General features: G+C 46.9%; 1 protein-coding gene across 4 annotated transcripts in view; it reads right to left on the bottom strand.

The window, feature by feature from the left end:
• Positions 1–943: 943 nt before the first annotated feature.
• The window catches only part of ATP2A3 (ATPase sarcoplasmic/endoplasmic reticulum Ca2+ transporting 3), a 159,144-nt gene continuing 138,294 nt past the window's right edge, over positions 944–21,793 (bottom strand). For all 4 annotated transcript variants that reach the window (XM_061605528.1, XM_061605530.1, XM_061605529.1 and 1 more), the window contains 10 exons: positions 21,487–21,612; positions 17,180–17,398; positions 16,383–16,718; positions 14,045–14,265; positions 12,142–12,344; positions 10,358–10,443; positions 8,739–8,872; positions 7,543–7,660; positions 6,361–6,478; positions 944–1,298 (listed from right to left, as the gene is read on the bottom strand). In XM_061605528.1, coding sequence (XP_061461512.1) covers positions 1,279–1,298; positions 6,361–6,478; positions 7,543–7,660; positions 8,739–8,872; positions 10,358–10,443; positions 12,142–12,344; positions 14,045–14,265; positions 16,383–16,718; positions 17,180–17,398; positions 21,487–21,612 — 1,581 coding nt within the window. In that variant the 3' untranslated portion in view covers positions 944–1,278. The remainder of the gene's footprint in view (positions 1,299–6,360; positions 6,479–7,542; positions 7,661–8,738; positions 8,873–10,357; positions 10,444–12,141; positions 12,345–14,044; positions 14,266–16,382; positions 16,719–17,179; positions 17,399–21,486; positions 21,613–21,793) is intronic.

Raw genomic sequence — 21,793 nt, 5'->3', positions numbered from 1 at the left:
GAAATCATGCACTTAAAGCTAATTTGTAAATTAACCAGTGTAGGATTTTTTTGAAAAAGAAAATATATAGAAAATATCTCGTGTGAACGACGATACGAAGCAACCAATGACTATGAGGAGTCAAAAGCAGCATTTCCAAGAGTTATTTTAGAGCCTCAGAGATATACAAGAGACCAGCATTTAAATTATGTTGTTCACACAAACTGATGAGGCCCTGACTGCACTACACTTTTAAACCAGTATCATATCACTTTAAACAGTCGTGGCTTCCGCCAAAGAATCCTGGGAACTGTAGTTTGTTAAGGATGCTGAGAGTTGTTGGGAGAACCCTATTCCCCTCACAGAGCTACAATTCCCAGAGTGGTTTAACAAATAATCCCTCTTCCCAGGGAATTCTGGGAATTGTAACTCTGTGAGGGAAAGAGGATTTTGAGAGTATAAACTTAGCATGCAGGAAACTTTAGCTCCAGGAAACTCCAAAGGGACCTTTTCTGCTTTGGAGCACCTCTCCAGTAAGTCTGCCATTGCAGCAGCTGCAACAATCTCTCCAAACCCAGAGCTCCTGCATTTGGGAACCTGACCGAAGTCAGGCAGGGTAAAGTCATCATCCGGACAAAAGTGGGGAACTACAGGGCAACCAATCAGGCCAGCAAAAATGTCTCACGAACAGCGATAGGCCAGAAGAGGTCACCCGGCACTTCCTGACCCCTTTAAAAACTTGCAGGTCAGAGGATGAGGGGGGCACTGAGGACTGTCTTCATGCTCTCGCTTCTTCAGCAGGAGTTGCATCTCGGCAACAAGTCATCTGTAACTCACCCTGAAACTAACGCAAACTCCGTTTCTTTGCAAGACAGAATAATACAGTACTTAGGGCACTGATTTTTTGGGGGTGGGGGGAAGAAACACAGGGAGAGGGAAGAAGAAATTACAGAAAAAAAGAGGATAACATTTTAAGAAGCCAATATTTAAGGATCTGGGTTATCCTGCCTCCATTACATTGCAAATTCTACCCCCTAAACCATAATTTAGCTGTCCAATATTTGCACCACTATTTACAGGGGGCGCGGGGGAAGCTACGTAACAAAAGTTGAAAAGAAAACTAAAAATCAAATCAGTTTTTTCCCCATTTCTTTCAATGATTCACCCGCATTGTCCGAGACTTCCAAAGCATGTGTGTTCCTTGTTGCCTTCTGGTGATGTTCAAGCATGCAAATTCTTCAGTCCCAATCAGGAGCTCAGCGTTTATTTGCGGTGAAATTGAATATCTTTTTGTATCATTCATTTCTTAGCATCTTTGCCTGGTATGAGGAGGGAGAGGGGGGAGAGAGAGAGAGAGAGAGAGAGAAGAATAAGTTCTCTTTTTTAAAAAACAACCCTTTTTACCCCTCTCTTTTCCAGAATGGGGGCGACCCCACAAAACTGATAGGCAGCCAAATGAGGAGCCCCCTCAAAGGAAGTCATTCATGTAACAGATTATTGCTTTGTTCGCCTTGTTGCCTCGTGATGTGCCGAGAACCACAACCTCATATAGCTTTAAAAGGGCAGTTAGACAAAATCACAGTGCAGTGCCTCTTGCAGCAATCGTAACGCGCTGTCCTGGGTGCAGTCTGGTTTCTAAATTGCTTATTTTATTTCCTATGTTGTACGTCACTGTATTACAGTTTCCATTCCTTAGATTTCAAATTGCAACACAATAAAATGCAAGATAAGAAAGAAAATGAACAATAAAATAAAATAAAACCTGTTATGAATATTTAACGCACACAACCTGAATGGAGCTCACAGACCCCTGGTGGTCCACGGACCAGTTGAGGAAACCCCTAGTATAGACCCATCAGTGGTCCATGACTGATAAATGGAACTTCCATATTCCGGGGCAGTGTTACTTGCTGCGATAGCCATGCCAGAGTGCTATGTGCTGTTCCTGATGCCTCTGTTTTCAGGAGGGCATTGACAAACTAGAGTGTGCTTAGAGGGAGGCATGCCAGGATGATAATGGATCTGGAAGCCAAGTCCTATGAGAGCTGGTTGTAGCAGAACTTCCCTAATCCAACGATTAGCATTAATCTAAAAAAAAAAGCTTTTACAAGCTTATTTGTCCATGGTACTTTACACCGTTACGATCAAATCGTATTTACAGAACAGCAAGCAGTTTATGTTGGGCGTTGTTGAAAAATAAACGCTGACATGCAGCATATTTTCTGGACCTGCCTGAAAATAAATTCTGGGCCAACGTAGTCAGAGAAAATGAGATTATCACAGGGTTATTTACGCCCAATGGACCCATTGGTTGTTTTCTTGGGTTGCATAGACATTCAAGTCTTCTTAGGGGACAGGGAAATAGCCAACCCTTTATTGACAGCTGCTCTTTTTACAGTCTGCCATGACTGGGGGAAAATAAAGACCCTTGATAGCAGAAGATTATATGATCAACACTTGGGAAAGAGTAAATAACCAAATCTCATCCGACTAAGTGAAGGGACATAGCTTTAGAATTCCTTTGCAGAAAAGTGAAGTATGTTTATTTATTATTTATTAGATTTATATCCCGCCCTTCCTCCCAGTAAGAGCCACAACAGACTAGTGCAACAGAACAAAGGAAAATGCAAACGTATTTATTTTTTAGGGATGTTGTGAGTCACTTAATTATATGTATTCAGCTTGGATAAACAGCATTATTGGACTATATTTGCTATTCTCATAATCTGCTTTTTGCTGTTTATATACCTTATTTATATCAATAACATATCTCTGTTTCACCCCTTTTTGTTGTAATTACAGTTTGAGTAACTTGTACTTTTTAGCTGCAACCGCTTTAAAATGTTTTTAATTGTTTGGAGAATGTTCTTTGTTGTTGCTGTTAAATTGCTCTGTTGATGTGTTTTGGACAGTGACAAAAAGCGGATAAGAGAAAAATCAACTCATTTGAAATGTGGTGTTGGAGGAGAGCTTTGCGGATACCACGGATCGCGAAAAAGACAAATAATTGGGTGTTAGAACAAATTAAACCAGTACTATTACTAGAAGTGAAAATGATGAAACTGAGGTTATCATACTTTGGACCTTAGTGAGAAGACATGATTCACTAGAAAAGACAATAATACTGGGAAAAACAGAAGGGAGTAGAAAACAAGGAAGGGCAAACAAGAGATGGATTGATTCCATCAAGGAAGCCACAGACCTGAACTTGCACGATCTGAAGAGGGTGGTTTATAACAGATGCTATTGGAGGTCACTGATGCATAGGGTCGCCATAAGTTGAAATCAACTTGAAGGCACATAACAACAACAACAACATTGATGTGTTTGCTGCCCTGGGCTCCTTTGAGAGGAAGGACGGGATATAAATTCAATAAAGAATAAACTCTGATTGAACATAATAAAAAACTAGCAACAAAAGCAACAGCTTGAAAAGCCCTCTCCCCCAGCCCTCCCTTTGCGCATGTAGCTTTGGCTCCAAGGTAACAGCTGCGAAGGATTACCCTACAAGGTCATATTATGGCAAGGAGAACAACGGAGCAGACACAAAGGCTCATTCTGTGCCCACCGGTAAATGTCACAATGGAGATCCTGTTATACTTGCAAGGGGCCTTTTACGGTCTCCAACAGAGCAGGTTACACCGGCAGACAAATCCCATCACCATCGATTAAAGAGGATTTGTAAATTCCTGCAATGTGCTAGAGGGGAGGAGTGAGCGAGTTGGTCTTTAACCTGCTCTGGATGGGGTTGCATTCTTCCACAAGGATCAGAGTTACAATTTGGGGTGTGTGTCTCTCTCTCTCTGTTCCTGGTGATATATCCAGCCCTGTCATTGCAAGCTCAGGCGAGGTCTGTGGCACACGGCTCCTTCAAGCAGCCAAATGTGACCCCGCCTGGGCAGCGGTAGCTTAGTCAGTGCTTTTTGGTGTGATGGACCTCACCGGTACAGAGTACTGGCACCTCTTTTTTAGGGTAACCATTTTGTGCTGGCACTCCCAGCACTTTTATCAAAGTACGAGGGCTTTTTTAAAAAAAAAATGCGTGTTTAAATTTGTATATTTGTTTTTAATGTTTTAATTGTTGTAAACCGTCCAGAGAGCTTCGGCTATGGGGCGGTATATAAATGTAATAAATAAATAAAATCTCATTATTTTTTTTTACTAAAAAACCCCCACCACTGGTCAGAGTTATTCTATGCTCCAGCTGTTAAGAGTTTTCATTGCAGAGGAGTGAAGAAATAACTGGTCTGTTAAGACAGGTAGTTGGAAAAAATAAATAAACTTAAAGTTTACCAAGCGACAAAGTCACACATACTGAAGCAGCCCTGAGGCTTCCACTTGGTTACTTGCCCATCACAAACTAACCAAGAACAAAGGCAGGAAGGGGAGGCGCAAAGCCGGCAAAAACAACAAGCACCTTAGAGGAGGAATCAGCAGAGGGAAGAATAGATTGCCTTTCTGTCTATTGCCCCCCCCCCAGTTCAGGTCACTTGTAACATTCCTTGGTGCTTTACTCCCAATACCAGCAACCTCCAGAAACAATGCACTTGTTCATAGCAAGGTAGTCGTACGTGAGGATGCCTTTGAAGGCTGTGTGAGGACTCCAATCAAGTCAGTTCAAGCCACTGCTGGTGAGTTACCAAGTGGGTTTGGCTAAAGAGAGCACATCTCATCAGGTCTTATGTAACTTAAGCAAGCAGCTGGTTCATTTCCAGGCATAACAATAAAAACAGCATGTAACCACAATATCTGAAGGACTCCGTTTGGCTCCACAAGCTTGTCTGACTGCAACTTTTTCCATCAGATGCCTTTCTTGGTGCTCCTCAGCCTTCAGATGTAGAGCATGGTCAAAGCCCCCTTCCCAGCCTTTGCATAACCTTTGTCCCCTAGCAAACCCCCTCACCAGGCTTGAATCTGATGAAAAATGCTGGGCTGAAATTGTGAGGCCATCCCTATTCTCAAGTCAAGGCTCTACACACTAAACCAGGCCTGGTGACCACCCTGATGACTTTCTGGCACTTGGCAAAGTTTTTTAATTTTATTTACCTAGGCTTTCTGGAAAATCATCTAGCTAGTTTTAAATCAGCTGGGTTTTTTTATTGCTTTCGTTGGCCAAATGGGTCTTATCATGTGCAATTTCCTGCAGTCAGTGTTCTCTCATCATCACCAACGCAGAGGCTGCACTGGTTGCTGATTTGCTACCCAGGCAGTCTGAAGGTACTAGTGTTTATTCATAAATCCCTAAACAACTTTGGCCAACGGTCCTTTAAGGATCATCTGATCCCTTATGCCTCGATCTCTGAGATCTGACAGGGCACTTTGGGGAGGTTCCACCTGCCCCTGAGGTTTGGTATTGTTGAGCCTGTGTTCACCCACGAGGGCTTGGGAGAGGGAAGACATGAGCTTCAGACTCCCCAGCTGCCAGGAGGCGCGGAAGACGCAGGAGTGGTGCAGTCTCAACAAGACCTTGGGAGAGAGGGTGAGGCTGAGTTCGGGTCAATTCCCACGGATGGCGCGATATCCGAAGAAGAGAGCGCGCCACCCCCAGACAGATCAGAGGAGCCGTCGGAGGTTGCCTCCGAGCGTGCGTTAACTCCCTCTTCACCGAGCGGCTTGAGGGAGCCTCCAAGTGCGTCTCCGCCCCCCGACCTAGAGCCTGTTGCTAAGGAGCCGGTTCTTTCGGATGAGCCGCTGGAGGCACAACCCCCGTCACCCTGCTCGCGACGCCGTGAGAAACGGACAGGACAGAGGTCGGACTTGCGCAGGAGTCAGAGATTACGATCAAAGACTTTCCCTACTTAAGACTGCAGCTTTCCGGTTTAAGCTACTGAGTCAACTTCCTTCACATGTTGCAGAGCATGTCTAGAGTGTAGTTAGGGAATTCTAGTGAGCTAGCGTAGAGGTTCTTACGAAGCGCACTGCTTTTGATGTATCCATTACTTTAATAAAACAAGATTGAATCGCACCTGTGTCTCAGCCTTGTGGATCCCGCTCTGAACGGGGCAGGTATTTTCAAAATTTTCCTTTCAAAGGTGCACTGATTCTAACCAAATTTTACGTGCTGGTTCCTGAGATGAAGGAGGAGGTGTTCATCTATGTTTGGATCCAGTTGGACAACATTTTGAACCAAGAACCTGGACTGAATTTTTCAAACCTGCACTGGTGTTAACCACCGATTTCAAAACTGCTCTGATTTTCTTTTCTTTTTTAAAAAAATTCTTAGAATTCCCAAGCGAAGGTGGGCACTTTCTGCTAGTTCACAAATAAAATCAAGTAAGTTGGCATGTGGCTGCTTATTTTGTGTTGTACGTTCTGTCTCTGCTATTTAGGTTCACAAGGGACACAAGTGCTGTTTGGCAGCCCTACCACAGGGGTGCTCACCTTCTAAATGATTGCGGGAAAGGTACTTGAGGCCTTCATCCAGGAGGATAACCGGCAAGGAGATCTTCAGCACAGTCACCCATTGAGGCCAGCTTAGCGGCGTCACCTGAAAGATCAGCTGAAAAGCAAGAAGATGATAGATATCACATTCATCCTTCTATTTCCAAAGTTCAGTGGCAAGTGCCAATCCTTACGTAAGCAAAATGGCGCCATCCATATACAAGAGGGAGGAATCAGCGGACTTGTGGTAACCCTGAGGTTTGAACTAGTACAGAAAATCTTTAGAAAAAGATCCCTAGGAGTGTGTGTGTGTGTGTGTGTGTGTGTGGGAAGGACATGCCTCAGTGACTGGAAATGCACAAAGGAGTACTCCATGCTTCAATATTTTTCTTGCAGGACTTGCTGAATATCATTTTTACTTTTAAAAAACACACCTATGGATGTGCATTTTTAAAAAACACACACAAAACACACTAATGGACTGCCTTCAAGTCAATTCCGACTTATGGCAACTCTATGAATAGGGTTTTCATGGTATTCAGGATGGGGGGTTACCATTGCCTTCCTCTGAGGCTGAGAGGCAGTGACTGGCCCAAGGTCACCCAGTGAGCTTCGTGGCTGTGTGGGGATTCAAACCCTGGTCTCCCAGGTCGTAGTCCAACACCTTAACCACTACACCACACATATACATATACAAATTTAGCCCACAACGCTTTGCATGCACGAGGTTCTAGGTTCAATCCCTGCTCTGGCATCTCCAGTTAATCAAGGCGTACCTGGGGAGCAGCTGTCGGTCTCGATCAAGGACGGAGAAACTGTGGCCCTCCCGACGTTGCTGGACTCCAACTCCCATCAGCCTCAGCCAACATGGTCAATGATCAGGGATGATGGGCGATCCAACAACATCTGGACAGCTACAGAACCTCCATCCCTGCTCTTGATGAGCTAACTGCTGGCTTCAGTTACAAGGATGCTGCTTAACTTTACTCTGCCAGGCCCAGCCCTGAGAGGACTTTTGTGAAGGTGGGAAGGCAGGTGCCATCTTTTCTTGAGGTTCACGGCTTCCCTCTTTCAAGGCGTCCAGATGGCCAGATGCAGAAGAGGCCAAGGGGCTCCTGCACCTCCAATAGTTGAGAAGTTCTGCATCTGGTCACCCGCCACTGGGCAGATCGCGTTACTTACAGGCAATGGCTTCACGGAGAGAATCAGGAAGTGCAGAGCCATGGACACGACAATGGCTCCCAAGAGCCAGATGTTGAGCCAGGGTGGCATCCTCAGCAGCGACTGGTTTTCAGACACACTGCGGAAGAGACGGTCGTCAGTCCCCCGTCCCCTGTTCCCACAAACCTGGTTTCTCACCTTAAGGCAGACGAGAGGAAGAAAGCGGAGGCCCTCCAGATGTTGCTGGACTACAGCTTCCATCGCTCCTGACTCTGGGCCATGCTGGCTGAGGCTGACAGGAGTTGGAGCAATATCTGGAGGGCTCCATCCTTGCCTTACGGCCTCCTTGTCCGTAAAGCAGTCATAGGCAGAGCTTACCAAAACTCTTCATGAAGGTACCCCAAACCCATGAAATCCATGCTCCAATCTAAACCAAAGTGCAATGTACGCAATATATAACAACGCGTTATACTACTACTACTAATAATCTGCAAGAGAGTAAGCATACCCTACCAAGTTAATTTTGTCCATGCGTGGACCAGAAGCACACACAGACATCAAGATTCTCATGCTTTAGGTTAATGTATTATTAAGATATGTATTTTATATCTCTGTGTCAGCAGCGTACCCCTAACAAACCTTGATTCACTATGAGTGGGTATCTTTGGGTGAGCTCTTGTGATGTGAAGTAGGCAGACCTCTTTTTTAGTAGAATGTTTCTTCTCTCTAGGACAGGGGTCCCCAACACTTTTTGGGCCAGGAGCACATTTGGAAATCTAAGAAACTGCTATGGATACCACAAAATAGAGGAAGAAGGGGGGAGGAAATTGTCAGAGCTGTGTAGTTAAAGGTGTGGATTGGTCTTCTGTTTCCTTTGATTTTTAATTTGATTTAATTGACTGTTTTGTATTTTGTGTTTTGACATGTATCTGTATTATATTTTTGCTGTACGTCGCCTAGAGTGACAGGATTTTACCTGCCAGATAAGCGTCTAATAAATTTTAGATAATAATAATAGATAATAATAATATATCTACACACGATTTAGACATGATACAAAAATCCCCTTCCTGGACTACAAGGGCCACAGACTGTGCCTGTTTTAGTTAGTCCCCATTTGCCAGATCATTTCTTCTTCATTTCATATCCAGATCATTTGGGGAGTGGGGGAGAGAAAGAGAGAGAGAGAGAGAGACGCCTGGTGGGCAACGTCATACCTGTTAAGCGCATTGCACATCTCAATCGTCACTAGCACAGAGAGCGCCATGGTGGTCGGGTATCGAGACTCAAAAATGACACAGTCAATGCCTTCAAAGATGGGGTTGTCCTCTGTGCATCGCATGAAGTTCCTCTGCGGGCAGGAGAATACAAACACAAGGCTGGAGCAAGAGGCTGCTGCAAAACAAGGTCACTTCCACCTTTCACAGCCACCCCTGGGTTCTAGAGCAGTCCTTTGCTGCTAAAAATCACCCTGTACCTTGCTTTGACAGTGGGGGTCACAAAATAAGTTTCCTATGGGTTCACAACAAGCACAGCTAAGCTTCCTCATTGTTGGTTAAGGAGGAGGAGGAGGCGGCCACAGGTTCCCCATCCTTGTCAAAAATAATTCCTGCACAAATTTAGGGAATTAGTCTGATATATGGCGATGGACCACAACTCCCATCATTCCTGACCACTGGCCATACTGGTGGGTGGAGTCCAATAACTACTGGAGGCAGGGCTGGCACCAGCCTTCCCCGGGCCTGCAGCGCCCGTCCACCCGCCCCACCTACCTCTCCCGTCTCTTCATGTGAATGGCGTGTGTGCTGCACACACATGCCTGCCATCAACCAAGATGGCAGCCAAGGCTTCCCTAAGGGGTTGACGGCTCCGCTGCCATCTTGGTTGATGGCAGACATGTGTGCGTGCATAGCATCAGCCCCTTAGGGAAGCCCCCTTTAGGGGCCCCCCTTAGGGTGGGAGGGTGGTGCTCCTGTTCCACGATCCATGGCACAGTCGGCTCCCAACAGATTGTGGCAGGGGTAGCAGCCCCTTAGGGAAGCCTCAGCCACCATCTTCATTGATGGTAGGTATGTTCGTGCAGCACATTCACCACAACAGGAGAGGTAGGTGGGGCATGCAGGCGTGCTTGCGGGACTGCCTGGGACCTCCCTCTCTGCAATCTGAGGCAGGGTTGGGAGCCGACGCTGCCGCGGATTGTGGAACGGGAGCCCTACCCTCCCACTCTAAGGAGGGCCCCTAAAGGGGCTCCTCTGGGCCACAGGGCTCTCAGCCAGGGCCCTACCTGGCCGTCCTCTGGCGCCAGCCCTGACTGGAGAGTGCTATCTCTGCTGTAGCATCTGTCACTGTATACAAGAATAATTTCTTAAATTGCATAGGATTTATTTTGGAGCAGTTAAAAAGAAACAGCATTGTGTAAGATGGCAGCCTTAGACTTGGACTCATTATTATTTTTGTTCAAAATAATTCCTATTCATCTTAGGGAATTCCTGCACACTTATCAAGGAGTATGTCCCACTGAACTTCTGAGCAGACTTGTCATTTAACCAGCCAGGTAACTTTTCTTTTTTAAAAAAGGAAATCCTAACCCTTCTTGAGAAAGGATGAGGTGTACGTTAAACTACAGAACTAAGCTCTGAATTATGCCTTTGAATGCCAGTTGCTGGGAATCGCATGCGGAGAGAGCACCGTTGCACCAAGGCCCTGTTTCAACCGTTGTCAAACATGCTGGGAGTCTGGTGAGCCATTGTGAGAAGCTGGACTAGATGGACCTTTGGTCTGACCCAGTAGCCAGGCTCTTCTGATCTGTTTTGCTGGCTAGGGACTATCAACTTACCAGCTGGTGGAAAGTAACTTGTGGTCCTTCAGGGTCATACAAAAACCACCAGGTTGCTGAACCCACGGTTGCAAAGCCGACATACACTGCAAGAGAGGGGTGAAAAACAAGAAAAGGCAACTGAGAACAGATCACACACTCTAGTAGTCCTCATGGTGCTGTGCTGCCTTCAGAATGCGGCCATTCAATGGTAAGCACACATCCCCCTGGCAGACTTTACAAGGCAGGCCCACATCACTGGGTATCATTCATTCACTTCACAGGTGGCCGAATCAAAAGAGCGCCTCTAGCCACCTTACACCTTCTGCTATACCCGCATAATTTCTTACGGTGCAATCCTATACTCCAAAGTCAGAGCTTGGAAAAGTTACTTTTTTGAACTACAACTCCCATCAGCCCAATCCAGTAGCCATGCTGGCTGGGGCTGATGGGAGTTGTAGTTCAAAAAAAGTAACTTTCCCAAGCTCTGTCCAAGGTATATGTACCCCACCTAATGCAGGCCAGGTTTAACAGGTAGGCGGGGCTTCTACCTGTCAATCCCATGACATTGCAACAACATCAGGTGACCCATTTTTGTATAACGCTGTGCATGGAAGAACGTAAGAACAGCTGGCTGGATCAGGCCAGTGGCCCATCTAGTCCAGCATCCTGTTCTCACAGTGGCTAATCAGATGCTTCCATGGGAAGCCCGCAAGCAGGACCTGGGTGCAAGAGCACGCTCTCTCCTCCTGCGGTTTCCAGCAACTGGTCTTCAGAACCATGCCTTCTCCAACTGTGGAGGCAGAGCATAGCTGTCATGGCTAGTAGCTACTGACAGCCTCATCCTCCATGAATTTGCCTACTCCTCATTTAAAGCCATCCCTGTTGGTGGCCATTACTGCGTCTTGTGGGAGCAAATTCCATAGTTTGACTATGCGCTGAGTAAAGAAGTGCTTCCTTTTGTCTGTCCTGCATCTTCCAACGTTCAGCTTAATGGGATGCCCACGAGGTCTAGTGCTATGAGAGAGGGAGAAAAACTTTTCTCGATCTGCTTTCTGCATGCCGTGCATAATTTCATACACTTCCATCATGTCACCTCTTTCTCACCTTTTCTCCAAAAAAGTTGTTATATGCCTTCAAGTCGATTACGACTTATGGTGACCCTATTATTCAGCGACATGAACCGCCCTGTTCAGATCTTGTAAGTTCAGGTCTGTGGCCTCCTTTATGGAATCAATCCATCTCTTGTTTGGCCTTCCTCTTTTTCTACTCCCTTCTGTTTTTCCCAGCATTATTGTCTTTTCTAATGAATCATGTCTTCTCATGATGTGTCCAAAGTAGGATAACCTCAGTTTCATCATTTTAGCTTCTAGTGATAGTTCTGGTTTAAATTTGTTCTAACACCCAATTATTTGTCTTTTCCATGATATGCGCAGTCCATGGTATGCGCAAAGCTCTCCTCCAACACCACATTTCAAATGAGTTGATTTTTCTCTTATCCGATTTTTTCCCTGTTCAACTTCCACATCCATACAGAGAGATCAGGAATACCATGGTCTGAATGATCTTGAGTTTAGTATTCAGTGATACATCTTTGCATTTGAGGACCTTTTCTAGTTGTCCCAAAAACTAAACAGCCCCAAATTCTGCAACCTTTCCTCATAGCAGAAGCCATTGCTGGTGCTTGCAAACTCCTGGCTGGCCTAGCTGCGCCTTTACCTGCCCCCTGGATTAACAAAGTTCGCCTCTGTCATTAATTCCTAATGCTGGATGTGGCCCTGGTCTGGTTTTCTGGGTTGCCTCACCTCCAATCGCAAGGTAGCGGAAGAACAACCACCCACTGATGAGTGGCTCTTTGGGGTTCCGCGGAAGCTTGTCCATGATGTCAAGGTCGGGGGGATTGAAGCCGAGAGCTGTAGCTGGCAGGCCGTCAGTCACCAGGTTCACCCAAAGCAGCTGGACCGGGATCAAAGCTTCGGGGAGGCCCAGGATGGCTGTCAGGAAGATGCTGGAAGCAGAACACACAACTTAGTTTCAGCAAGAAAAATATCAATGACAAAGGATCAACACAGGGCCTTTATCTGTCTTTCGATTTGAGCAAATGGATACTTTGATGAGTGAGATTTTGGGGCAAGACAGACTTTGTATATGTGGAGCTAATGGAGTGGAAGATCTGGCCCACTATTTACCAGAATGTCAGCTGTCAACTAGGGAACATTAGTTACTCCCATTTGTTGGCCTTATGAGAAATTGGGAGGTAGTGGGTAAACCGAATTTTCTCTTAAGGCACTCTAACCAGTTTGTGACTCAGAGGGTTGACCTCTTTGCCACGAAGGAGGCTGGTTTAAGGGGGGAAAATGTCTGATCAATGAGCCATGTAACTGCCTTTAAATCATGTGGGCCATTTATAATTAATAAAAATATTTTAATATTTTAAATTTTAGATTAAGATTTTAGTTACTCATTTTAAGATGCATTCACCAATTGTTTTTTAAATATGTTTGTTTTTATTGTATTTGACATGGTCTGAAGACTCGTTCAATAAAATTTGATGGGCTGATTGGAAGCGGAACATACAGAAATTTGAACATTACATCTGACCATGATTTGAAACCTTTTATTTTAGGGGTAGAGAATCTCTGGCCCCTGGACCACGTTTGGCCCAACAGGCCCCCCCATTTAGCCTTGGAGGCTGTTTTCCCTAAACCACAAGCACCTGGCCCGCACCTGATGTCCTATATGATGTCAGGTGTGCACAAGGTGGAGATGCAGCTGAATCCTGCAGGATTGATCAGGTGATGGACAGGGGCTTCAATCCTGCTTTGCTTATGTGCTGACAGGTGGGTAGTCCCGCCCACCTGTCAGAATTGGCCCATGGGATTGGAGGGTAGTTTGCTCAGGATTGCACTCAGTAAATAGCATGAAACTAGGGATGGAAAGATCTGTCAGTTTTGCTTTACTCACTTTTCTCATTATTTCCAACCTTAAATCCAGTTTTCCACATTTCTGCAGTAATTTGCGAATTTTTAAAATGCTCATGAAAATTCTCCAGCATTCTAGTGAGAATTTCTCCTTAGACACATTTTTGTAAGCAGTTTTGACTAATGTACACATTTTTGCAAGCTATTTCTTGTCATAGAATGTATTCTTGCGTTTTATTTCACTCATATTTTCATTTTTATGCACACTTTCCCCTAACATATGCATTTTTGTAAACACTGGCTGGTGAACTGCATCAGAAAATTTGGAGAAGTGTGAAATTTGAAGGACGGCTGTGATTCATTCCTCACATTGTTTCGCAAAGGGAGAATTTGATAAGATTCGGCTTGAAATGTGAACTGAATCTAATTTCTCTCCCATCCCTATTGGCTAAAAATCTGTTCCACTGGGATAAGAAAGGCTCCCAAACATGACTTATTGTGACAAAGCTTATGAATTAAGGGTGGAATCCATGTTCAAGCCATGTTTGTTGGCTGGGGAGCAACATACGGAGCAAATGTTTCTGGAAAACAAGAAGCATTTACATGATAAATCTTGGATGGCTTTGGAATAACCTTCACCAACATGGTACCTTCCTGATGTTTTGGACTACAACTCCCATCATCGTGGCCAATGCCATTTGGCCATGCTGGCTGGGGCTGATGGGAACTGGAATCCACCAACACCTGGAAGGTTCCCCATCCCTGAATCAAGAAATCAAACACTTACCAGACAACTTCTCCAACGTTGGAAGAAATGAGGTAGCGGATGAACTGCTTCATATTGTTGTAGATGGCCCTGCCCTCCTCTACAGCAGCAACGATGGTAGAGAAGTTGTCATCGGACAAGACCATTTCCGCTGCTGATTTGGCCACAGCTGTGCCAGAACCCATCGCAATCCCAATTTCAGCTTTCTTCAAAGCAGGGGCATCGTTCACGCCATCCCCGGTCTGGAGCATAAGGAGAAACCCTGATTATCAGATCAAAGGTCTAACCTTCCATCCAGCTACATGCCCCGAGGAAACCCTTAATCAAGGCACAACACCAACAGCCATCTCCCACTGTTGCATCCTACCCCCCATCAAATAGTATTCAGAGCACAATTTCTGTACGTCAGATGAGGAAACTGCTGGCCCTGGGTTGCATGCGGCCTTCCAGGCCTTTCTATTCAGCCTTTGTGACTCTCCCACACCACGCCCATCTTCAGGTCACACCCTCTCTCCACAGGCCACGCCCATCTTCACGTCACATCCTCTCTCCACAGGCCACGCCCATCTTCAGGTCACACCCTCTCTCCACAGGCCACGCCCATCTTCAGGTCACACCCTCTCTCCACAGGCCACGCCCATCTTCAGGTCACATCCTCTCTCCACAGGCCACGCCCATCTTCAGGTCACATCCTCTCTCTGCAGGCCACGCCCATCTTCAGGTCACATCCTCTCTCTCCAGGCCACGCCCATCTTCAGGTCACATCCTCTCTCCGCAGGCCACGCCCATCTTCAGGTCACATCCTCTCTCCGCAGGCCACGCCCATCTTCAGGTCACACCCTCTCTCCGCAGGCCACGCCCATCTTCAGGTCACATCCTCTCTCCGCAGGCCACGCCCATCTTCAGGTCACATCCTTTCTTCTCAGGCCACGCCCATCTTCAGGTTACATCCTCTCTCTCCAGGACACGCCCATCTTCAGGTCATATCCTCTCTCTCCAGGCCACGCCCCTGACCAGCCCCCCTATAATCCTTTTTGCCAGGGTAGAATGTGACCCTGAACCGGGATAATGGTGTTTTTAAGATATTTTGTTTCAAAGATGTTTTTAATGCTTTATCATCTGTTTGTTAACCTGGACTCCCTTTGGGAGGAAGGGCAACACATACATTTAAATAATACTCAGTCTAATGATGATAATAATAACGTATGGACAACAGCTCACTTTCCATTTCTGTGGGTCTGTTGGCCCCCTGTGCAAACGGAGAGCAAGTCTCTGCAGCCTTCAAAGGAGAAGGGGGAGGATTTCCCCCACATTTTCAGGACTGCTCTCCTTGCCACAGGTCCTTTTAAGAATGCATTTGGGCCCACTCCCAGGACGAAATACATCAGAGTCTGTACGGCCTAGAGTGACTCACGCTTGCTCGAGGCCACTGAGCCACAGTTTTCAAAAAGTTTAAAAACCACTTTGTTGCCTAGTTTAAGATTTGAAAAATGTCCTGGGGACATTTCTGTCATTTCATCCCATTTGATGGGGGTGGGTGAGTTTTATATCCACTCCAACTCCTCCAAAAAACTTTTTTAAAAAAAATCCCTGGGTTGAAAATATTAGCAGAGCTCTAGACCACCGAGATTCCACTTAGATATTACTGGGCTCCTGCTGAGAGGAAGGGCGGGATATAGATCAAATAATAAATACAATAAATAAAATATTATGAGCTGTTGGTAATCTAGTTAGAATGTATTTAAATCCCTTCAATTCTAACAATATTATCTTGGATGCATTTAAGAACATGGGTAGCCAACCTGGGTCCCTCCAGATGTTGTTAGACATAACTCCCATCTACCCCGGCCAACATGGCCCAATGTTCAGGGATGATAGCAGTTGTAGTCCAACAGCATCTGGAGGACACCAGGTTGGCCATCCCTTAATTTAAAGGCAGGGCTGACCAAGGAAGAAACACTATAGCCTCATCTGCACTTTACAGTTAAAGCCGTACCATGCCACTTTAAACAGTCATGGCTTCCCCCAAAGAATCCTGGGAACTGTTGTTTGTTAAGGATACTGGGAGTTGTTAGGAGACCCCTATTTCCCCTTTCAGAGCTATAGTTCTCAGAGTGGTTTAGAAATCGATCCCTCTTCCCCAGGGAACTCTGGGAATTATAGCTCTGTGAGAGGATGAAAATCACACAGAAAGTATAACATTGGGCACATTTACCTTGCCGCGCTATTTTCTGAGACTCTTAGCAGGTCCAGCAACCAGAAAGGGGATTTCCACCCAACTCCAAAATCAGATTTGGGAACATGATTGGACATTCAGATCCAGGAAGGAGAGGACCCCATTGTCAAAGCCCGTGCTCACCATAGCTGTGATTTCATTGAACGACTGTAGGTATTCCACTATCTTGGACTTATGGGCAGGCTCCACCCGTGCAAAGCAGCGCGCTGAACGGCAGGCATCACTCTGGGCCTCTGGCGAGAGATCGTCAAATTCTCGGCCCGTGTAGGCTTTGTCCATCACCTGCTCGCCTTCCAAGAAGATCCCAATCCTCCGGCAGATGGCCACAGCGGTCCCCTTGTTGTCTCCGGTGATCATGATGACACGGATGCCAGCTTTCTTGCACATCTCAATGGACGACATCACTTCCTTCCGGGGAGGGTCCAGCATCCCCACACAGCCGACAAACGTCAGGTTAATCTGAAAGCCAAAGGACTGTAAGGTTCCCCCAAAAGTCATTGTTTTATCTTCTCCTTCCTCAGCCTGGTTGATTAATCGCACACAGCCCCCTAGTTCCAGTGGAGACCGGTGGCTCCAATATCAATGGAATCCACTCTGGATTGTAGTCCAGACTTTCAAGGATTTGTCCTAGGTGCTGAAACCTACGCCCAAAATAGGTTCAGCACCTTGGACAGCTCCCTGAAAGTTAGTCTGCTCTGAGTTTTAGCCCGGCCTTTCAAAGAGCTGACCAAAGTGTTGAAGCCTATTCCCAAAATATGCACAGCACCTTGCATAGCTCCATGAAAGTCTGGACTAAAACCTGAGTGGATTCCACTGCCCCACTGACATCAGAGCCATCAGAATCCACGCATTGCCCCACCCACCTCACCTAGACCTAACCCAGGCTGTTCTTTTGCCTCTTTTCCTTCAGCCAGCCTTACCTCATAGTTGATGAACTGGCTGGAGTCATCCAGACGCATGTCTTCTTTCCGGGGTGGGTGGTCTCTTGTGGCCAGTGCCAGGCAGCGCAGCGTGTCTATGCCAGTGCCCCATTCCCGGATTTTGGAGAGTATCTTCTCCTTGGTGGAGAGAGTCAGGGGCACCCGGTTGTTGCCGACCCGGATATAGTTGCAGCGCTCGATGACACTCTCTGGGGCTCCCTTTGGAAAGGTAAGAAAGTCACAGAACAGGTCCATTAAAGGAGAGATGCAGAAGGCAAACAAACTGGTAAGAGGCTGGAGGACAGCCACCTCAGGAGCTATGAGGTGTAGCCATCCTAGCTCTACGCTGCTTTTCCCAGCTTGGTTTCCATTAACATCCAGACACTGGACATCCAAGTAAAGGCCAGAGAGTACAGTCATCTTAACACTATCCTGCTTTTCCTAGCTTGGTTTCCATTAGCACCCAGATACTGGACAACCAACTAAAGGCAAAGAGGTACAGCCATCCTAGTGCTGTGTTGCCTTTCCCAGCTTGGTTTCCATTAACATCCATACACTGGACAACCAACTAAGGGGGTGCAGCCATCCTAGTGCTGTGTTGCCTTTCCCAGCTTGGTTTCCATTAACATCCATACACTGGACAACCAACTAAGGGGTGCAGCCATCCTAGTGCTGTGTTGCTTTTCCCAGCTTGGTTTCCATTAACATCCAGACACTGGACAAGCAACTGAAGGACTAAGGGGTGCAGCTATCCTAATGCTGTGCTGCTTAGGTTCCTTACTTCTTGCAACACCCAGACACTGAATATATGGTGCCCCAGGCTGAAAGGAATAGGAAAGACAGTTATAGCAGTGTTAGAACAATCTACCTGCCAAAAAGAAACTTGGGGGGGGCAGGATTTGAGGCATGCTGAGGTCCTGCCCTGGGCAAGAAACTGAATAGTGATTCTGCCATTGGTGGCTAGTGGCTCCACGTCAATGAAATCCACTCCAGGTTTTAGTCTGGACCTTGGACAGCTCCTTGAAAGTTTGGACTAAAACCCAGAGCAGATTCTACTGACACGGAGGCACCAGTCGCCACTGGCCACTACCAATGTAAACTCCGTTGTATGGAAAAGACAGAACACCAGGCCCGGTTAGAGCTCTTTCTCACTCTCCTATAATACTAGCACTCAAGGGTCAATGGATGGCTTTCAGAAGATTCAAGCCGCAGAAAAGAAAGTTATCTCCACCACCACCCCGACCAATGCCTAACCAGCTTACAGAACTCCGTGCCACAACCAGAGTGACAGCCACTTGCTTAGATGTGTGTGTGAGTTTTTTTAAAAACATGATTAGAGAAATTTATGGGGCATTCTGGGACAGAATGGGCATTGACCAGGAGAGCTCCACAGATTATCCACCGTGCCAGGCGCTAGAGATAAACAACAGGAGAGGAGTTTCCCCACAACACCCTGCTTGTGGGAGTCTTTGCTGCCTACTTCTGTGCATCTACAGAGGGGATTCTGACAGGTGGATGGGACAAACCATCTGCCATTCATGTGATACCATGAAAAATGGCCTGCCTTCAAGTTGATCCCGATTTATGGTGACCCTATGAACAGGGTTTTCATGGTAAGCGGTATTCAGAGGGGGTTCACCATTGCCTCCCTCTGAGGATGAGAGGCCGTGACTGGCCCAAGTTCACCCAGTGAGCTTCGTGGCTGTGTGGGGATTCGAACCCTGGTCTCCCAGGTCGTAGTCCGACACTCTAACCACTACGCCACACTGGCTCTCATGTCATACCATGATTGTATTTAATTTACAAAGCCCTGAACAACTTAGGGTCAGGGTAGCTTAGAGGGTACCTGAACCCTTAAATCCCAGTTATTACTGAGATCATCTGCATGAGTGGCTTTGGTTGTCCCCTGAGTTGATGAGGCTCATTTAACATCGACACGAAATCGAGACTGCCGTGTCGTCGGCGCAGTTCTCTGGGACGCTCCGCCAACAGAGAATTGGCAGGCACCTTCTGTCTTAACTTTTACATGCCTGCTGAAAACCTTTCTGTTCCGCCAGGGTGATGCAGGCAGTTAACAAGATGTCTTTTGGCAGTAGCAGACGTCTATTTTTACAGTATTTTGAAAACGGTTTTTATTGTACAGTTCCTGTCCGTTGTTAAACCACTTTGATTTTTTTCTCGTTTAAAAAGTGAAATGGCAGCATGCAAACAGGCGTATAAATAATTAACAAAGAAATAAATATTGTAAGGGTGTCATTTGATTGGCATGTGCTGATCTGTCAAAGTTGGCCTGTGGGGTGGCGTCACTGGATGTTGGACTCCAATTCCCATATTCTCTGGCCATTGGCTACATTGGCTGGATCTGATGGGAAGCGGAAGTCAACCTCATCTGGAGAGTCACAGGTTTCCCTACCCTGCCATGTCCAAGGATCTCGTTGTTGTTGTTGTTTTGTTTTACTTAAGTCACCTTTCCCCAGCCTCTTTGGACATACAAGCAACTCTCCCAAATGAACAACAGGGGAGGTATCTGCCCTTTTCACAATGATGCACTTCACTCAATACCCAGTTGAAGCACCTTAGCCTCCCCAAGGCTGGCTCAGCTCACTGGAACTCAGGTGATGCCCAGCATTTCCTCTAGATGGCGCTGTTTTGCCATTCCTCAATGCAACAACTTGCACAGTTGGCAAGGCTGGACAATGGGGCAGTTATGGGGAACACAGTACAAATGAGTAATAAGAAGAGCCCTATAGCTGGATCAGGCCAGTGGCCCATCTATTCCAGCATCCTGTTCTCACAGTGGCCAACCAGATGCCCCAATGGGAATCCCGCAAGCAGGACCACGGTGCAAAGAACACTCTCCCCTCCTGCGGTTTCTGGCAACTGGTATCCAGAAGCATACTGCCTCTGACTATGGAGGCAGAACATAGCCATCGTGGCTAGTAGCCACTGATAGCCTTATGAACTCAAATTGATATGACTTGTTAGGTCAGCGGAATGCTTTCGAACCAGCATTGGCCGACGGATTCCATCCCTAGCCAGCACTGGGATGGATAAGGTGCTTCAACTGCGTATTGAATGGCATGCTTAATTTATTTTCGAAACACACTCACATGCACACAAAACCTTTGTTTTTTGTACACTTAATAGACCCCACTCTATGCCAAACTTGCTCATGGGTGAATGAGGCCCCTGCTCAGCGTTCTCAATATCAGAAAAGTCAGAGGGTTCTACATACTCAATCACACCTATCCATCCATCCATGTAAGCAAGCAAGAGGCATCAGCAGAGTCAATAGACACATCCTGGCCACTCAAGCACCTCCAAGAAGGGAATGGAGTAGGCAGGGCTGGTGCTAAAGGGTGGCCAGGTCGGGCCCGGGCCACAGGGGCCCCTCAATAGGGTGAGGGAGGAGTAGTGCTCCTCTTCCGCAATCCGTGGCAGAGTACTGCTGCGGATTGCAGGGAGAGAGTTTCCCAGCTGCCCCCGTTCGCTGGTTCCACCTACCTGTCTCTCCTGTCTTTTGTGGCTGTGTGGGCAGGGCTGTCATTAACCAAGATGGTGGCTGAAGTTTCCCTAAGGTGCTGATGCCCCTGCTGCCATCTTGATAAATGGCAGGGATGCGCACACGTAGCATGCATGCGTGCCATCAACCAAGATGGCAGTGGAGGCTTCAGCTCCTTAGGGAAGCCTCGGCCACCATCTTGGTTAATGGCAGCCCAGAGCGCACAGCCACAAAAGACAGGAGAGATAGGGGCCTAAGGCAAGCTGGTGCCCAAGGGCCCTGGCATGCCTGGTGCCGGGCCTGGGAATAGGGCCAGAGAGAGGTATACCTTGAGGAGAGGGTGTATAACCTAGGGAGGGTCCCGAGGGCCAGATAAAGAGGGCTGGAGGGCCACATTTGGCCCCTGGCCTGAAATTCCCCGCCACTGGTGTAAAACCAATAGCAAACTGTATCTTACATATGTGGACCCTTATATAGCCAAAACAGTGCCACTTTTGCATGACAGAGAGATGTTAAGCAGACGTGGGGGAACCCCAAGATTTTCAGAAGGATTAAAAAAACCTTTCAGGGGGAAAAACGTTAAGTCGACTGAAGAGTACTGAGAATGCTTAGCGGGCATGGGTGGGGGAAATCGAATCGAGTTATCTTGGCTAGCTGTCAGGAGCCCTCAACAAGACAACCCCACACTGCAACATTGTGTTGCCGGCTCCACTTGTCTGGCCCTCTAATGCCAGCTCATGAAAGCCCGGTGCAGCATTCCATGACAATTCAGCAGAGCCGGACTCCGCATGCGCAGTGCCGATACCTTGACAAAGAGCTTGCTGCTGGAAGAGTTGCGGCTGGAGGCCACCGGCGTACAGTAGACGGACATGGACTTGCGGTCGCGGGAGAATTCAAGGGTACACTCCTTCTTCATCAGCTGTTTGATTACCTGAGCAGGGGGGTAGGGGAAAGGATGCAGTTGTGGAATCATCAAACCTACAGAGACATGAATTTCCTTCAACAGAGGCAAGAAAAAGAGAAAAACAGGCCGGTCCACTCCTAGGTCACTCATCGTCAGGGCAGAACTTCATGTGCGCCAAACAACGTCCCTCTGAGCATACGTGCCCACC

This window comes from Rhineura floridana, chromosome 21, assembly GCF_030035675.1.
Source record: "Rhineura floridana isolate rRhiFlo1 chromosome 21, rRhiFlo1.hap2, whole genome shotgun sequence".
Taxonomy (NCBI): domain Eukaryota; kingdom Metazoa; phylum Chordata; class Lepidosauria; order Squamata; family Rhineuridae; genus Rhineura; species Rhineura floridana.
The sequence above is the reverse complement of the archived record's forward strand: the minus strand, read 5'-3'. Positions and strand labels throughout refer to the sequence as shown.